General features: G+C 38.5%; 1 protein-coding gene across 1 annotated transcript; it reads right to left on the minus strand.

Annotated features, from left to right (window-relative positions):
* Positions 1-223: 223 nt before the first annotated feature.
* On the minus strand, positions 224-3087 carry LOC124284255 (abnormal cell migration protein 21-like). The gene is made up of 3 exons (XM_046720323.1): positions 3027-3087; positions 1631-1777; positions 224-1102 (listed from the first exon to the last, which is right to left on the minus strand). Exons 1-3 carry the CDS (start codon positions 3085-3087, stop codon positions 873-875), a joined length of 438 nt encoding a protein of 145 aa, XP_046576279.1. The 3' UTR covers positions 224-872.
* Between the last annotated feature and the right edge of the window lie 476 nt (positions 3088-3563).

The following is a 3563-nucleotide window of genomic DNA, read 5'->3' on the forward strand; positions in this document are numbered from 1 at the left end:
ATCGGGTGGTCAGGCTCGCTGACTTGGTTGACACATGTCATCGGTTTCCAATTGCGCAGATCGATGCTCATGTTGTGGTGATCACTGGATTGTCTGGTCCAGACTCGATTATTTACAGACCGTCGCCATATAGCTGGAATATTGCTGAGTGCGGCGTAAAGCTAAACACACTCACTCACACATGGATACAATGTATGAAGCCCATTCTGGTGTCGCCCGCCATGATATTGCTGGACTAAGAAAGCGGCGTAAAACTAAACTCACTCACTCACAATAAGGATTCCAACAATGAAGGAAAATAATGAGGCAAACCCTCACGTGAGCTGGGTTGTTAATATTATCCCTGATAAAAGAAAAACGGGGGACATCTATGCTGGTGGAATAGTGGCAGCTCCTACACTGAAGTCATCCATTACCTCCATGTTACCGCTATTTGGAGACACCATGGATGGAAAATTTACGTTGGAGGCACAAAGGTATAGAATAAAAATGGGGATACATCTGTCAAAACCCAACTTCAAAAGGTGAAATAATCATATCTTGCCCTCAATCGATTGAATTTTGCCCATCATAGTTTATGATTACACAACTTCATAATGAGAAAGTTGAAATAGACACAGTATTATGGTAATGTAGAAAATTTAGAACTATGTATCCATACTGGCAGAGTGATTCGGGTTTTTCATCATGGCTTGTTCTCAGCAAAGCAACTTTATCTAAAACAATGGATTTCCAGCAAGAAAATGATACCAAGATATATTAGATGAAACTGACAATGGTTATAATAAATAAAGTGACTTAGTGTAAAAACATCAAAGTGACATAAATTAATTGTTTCACGTATTCGTGTTTTCCTCAAATTTCAAGTTTCTTTAATTTTTGATCCACGTGTCCCAATTATCATCATCTTCAAAGGAGGAAGCTGCAGGATTGGCAACGATGCATGATGACGTAGTTTTGCTGTAACTGACGCCACGGCATTCAGCATACATGAGGCAGGCAGTACAACAGTCTGTCTTTGACCTTACTGAGATCTTCGCCTTGATTGCCGTAGACATCTTGGCTCCCTGCTTCAGAAGTGTCCAGTACAGGTAAGCTTCACCTAAAGCATACACACATACATTAGCTTCTCTCAGTAGGAAAGAATAATTCAGATTTTCGACAGATAAATATTACTGTCGGCCATGTGTAGTTTCAATAACATATCAAAGCCCCTGAAACTTCCAAACAAACAAATAAAATATTTCATGTCAAATTATACAAGTTGAATGGGTGCGTAAAGAAATATTCCGCCTGAAAAACTACATTTTCATAACTGATTCCTAGCAAACAAAACATCATAATATTCAAGAAATATATGGTAATGTAAGGGCGAAAAATCTCAAAATATGCCTGTCGTATGCTCTTCACTTATCCCGTGTAATCTGCTATGTTTTGGTGAGCGTGATATCGCGAGATTATTACGTAACAAATACACAAAAAAGCGCAAAATTGAAGGCTAATGGCGTAAATGTAAATAACGAGAGCAAACGAAATATGACTCTACTCCAAAAAACATATACATATATACACTTGGCTATGTCCAAGCTTACACCTTCGTCCAGTTTCAACAGAAACCTCTAAGGCTTACATGGCTTGTGTTCTTCATCTGCTCCAGTGCAGCTTCCGCCTAGTTCCGGAAGTGGGTTGTTGCAGTAACGAACGCGACGCTCCAAAGACGGAAAACCACGACAATGTGCCCACTCTGCCCAGCCACTCCATCCGCCATTTTTGTTGTCTGAGATACAAAACAACGAAACAGCATATCTAATTTCCGCCAGTTACCAGGAAGGTATTTCTCTTTTTCAATAATGAGTATGACCTGAGAAGAAAGTCTGTGGAAGGAGTAACAGTGTTATTGTGCAAGAGTGTTTAAGAACTAAGAGTGGCATAGCCCTTAGGTTGTTTTGCTCAGATTGTTGTAGCACTAACACAAAAGTGGTGTTGCACTTAGATTTTTGTAACACGTAGATTGTTGTATGTTTAAGTTTGCTATAGCACTAACATAAGAATGTTGTTGCATTTAGATTCTTGTAGCACGTAGATTATTGTAGTGCTCACATTGTTGTAGCACTAACATAGATTGTTCTTTTGCTAAGATTCTTGTAGAACTAACATAATAATGTAGTTGCACTAAGATTCTTGTAGCACGTAGATTGTTGTAGGGTTAAGTTTGTTGTAGCACTCGCATAAGAGCGTTGTTGCACTAAGATTTTTGAGCGCGTAGATTGTTGTTTTGCGAAGATTCTTGTAGAACTGACATTAGAGTGATGTTGCACTAAGATTGTTGTAGCACGTAGATGTTGTAGCACTCAGATTGTTGTAGCACTAACACAAGACAGTTGCTGCAATGCTAATCTGAGTGCAACAGTAGTATTATTGCTACTGCAATATCATGGCAACAATGTCAGCGCTATAACAACATTAGTGCATATTAAAAGGTCGATCAAATTCCTTTTTCTGTCCGATATGTCTCTATTGCTACAACGATCACACAATAAGTCTTCATTGGCATATGACTATATATAGTATTTAGATAATTCAAGTATGTACCATGTTTATTCTTTTGTTTGTTGTTAAACGCCGCACTCAGCAATATTCCAGCTCTATGACGGCAGTCTGTAAATAATCGAGTCTGGACCAGATAATCCAGTGATCAACAGCATGAACATCGATCTACACAATCGGGATACGATGACATGTGTCAACCAAGTCAGCGAGCCTGACCACCCGATCCAATTAGTCGCCTCTTACGACAAGCATGGGTTGCTGAAGAGCAATTCTAACCTGCGTTAAGTGTTATAATATACCTTGTACATCTTGCAGTCAGAATGAATATATAGAGAGAATCTCTATTACAAAATTGATAAAAGTAAAGTTACAAATACCCGACGCTTGCAGTGGATATTGTTACTTTAATCAACGAGTGTTGATATATTTCATCAGTTATCAGTAAAAAGAATGAATTTATATGAACACAAAACTACCATTAGGCTTCTTGAGCAATGATCGCACTGTGACTTCATCAGCTTTATGACGTAATAGCATTGTGATGTCATCAACTTTGTGACGTCATAGCATTGTCGGTTTTGCTCTTAGTGATGTTAAAGCATTGTGAGGTCATTAACTAATGATGTAATAGCATTATAACAGTTTAATGGTTGCGATATACAGAGATTATTACACGAGGAAGTGTGCAATACGACTTATACGAAACGAGTGTGAAAGTTTGCACGAGTTTCGCATAAGTCGTGTGGCACACTTGCGAGTGTAAATAATGTTTTTATTATCCATTTTATTTATGTACATTTGTAAAGAAAAAAGGTAAGCAAGTGTGACTGCCTTGTTCACTGACGTCACGTTCAATTGTTTAATGACGTCACAGACGACGAAATCCGGAAACAATGGTTGCTAGGCAAAAGTGATATCTGCACATATGATGTATATGACACTGGTTATGTTTCACCATATGGATAGTAAGGCTTGATCTCACACAAGCGATATCTACTGTGAGGTGAGGTGAG

The sequence above is a fragment of the Haliotis rubra genome, unplaced genomic scaffold (genome assembly GCF_003918875.1).
Source record: "Haliotis rubra isolate DU_JTF1 unplaced genomic scaffold, ASM391887v1 Scf332, whole genome shotgun sequence".
In the NCBI taxonomy this organism is placed as follows: domain Eukaryota; kingdom Metazoa; phylum Mollusca; class Gastropoda; order Lepetellida; family Haliotidae; genus Haliotis; species Haliotis rubra.

What these genes read in the sequence shown, in the direction of transcription:
- LOC124284255 (XM_046720323.1), bottom strand. Translation starts at nt 3,087, where the DNA reads ATGCTATTACGTCATAAAGCTGATGAAGTCACAGTGCGATCATTGCTC. An exon ending in ATTGCTCAAGAAGCCTAATG is followed by an intron (nt 1,778 to 3,026) that starts GTAGTTTTGTGT and finishes TTTGTATCTCAG; the next exon opens with ACAACAAAAATGGCGGATGG. An exon ending in AGATGAAGAACACAAGCCAT is followed by an intron (nt 1,103 to 1,630) that starts GTAAGCCTTAGA and finishes TGTATGCTTTAG; the next exon opens with GTGAAGCTTACCTGTACTGG.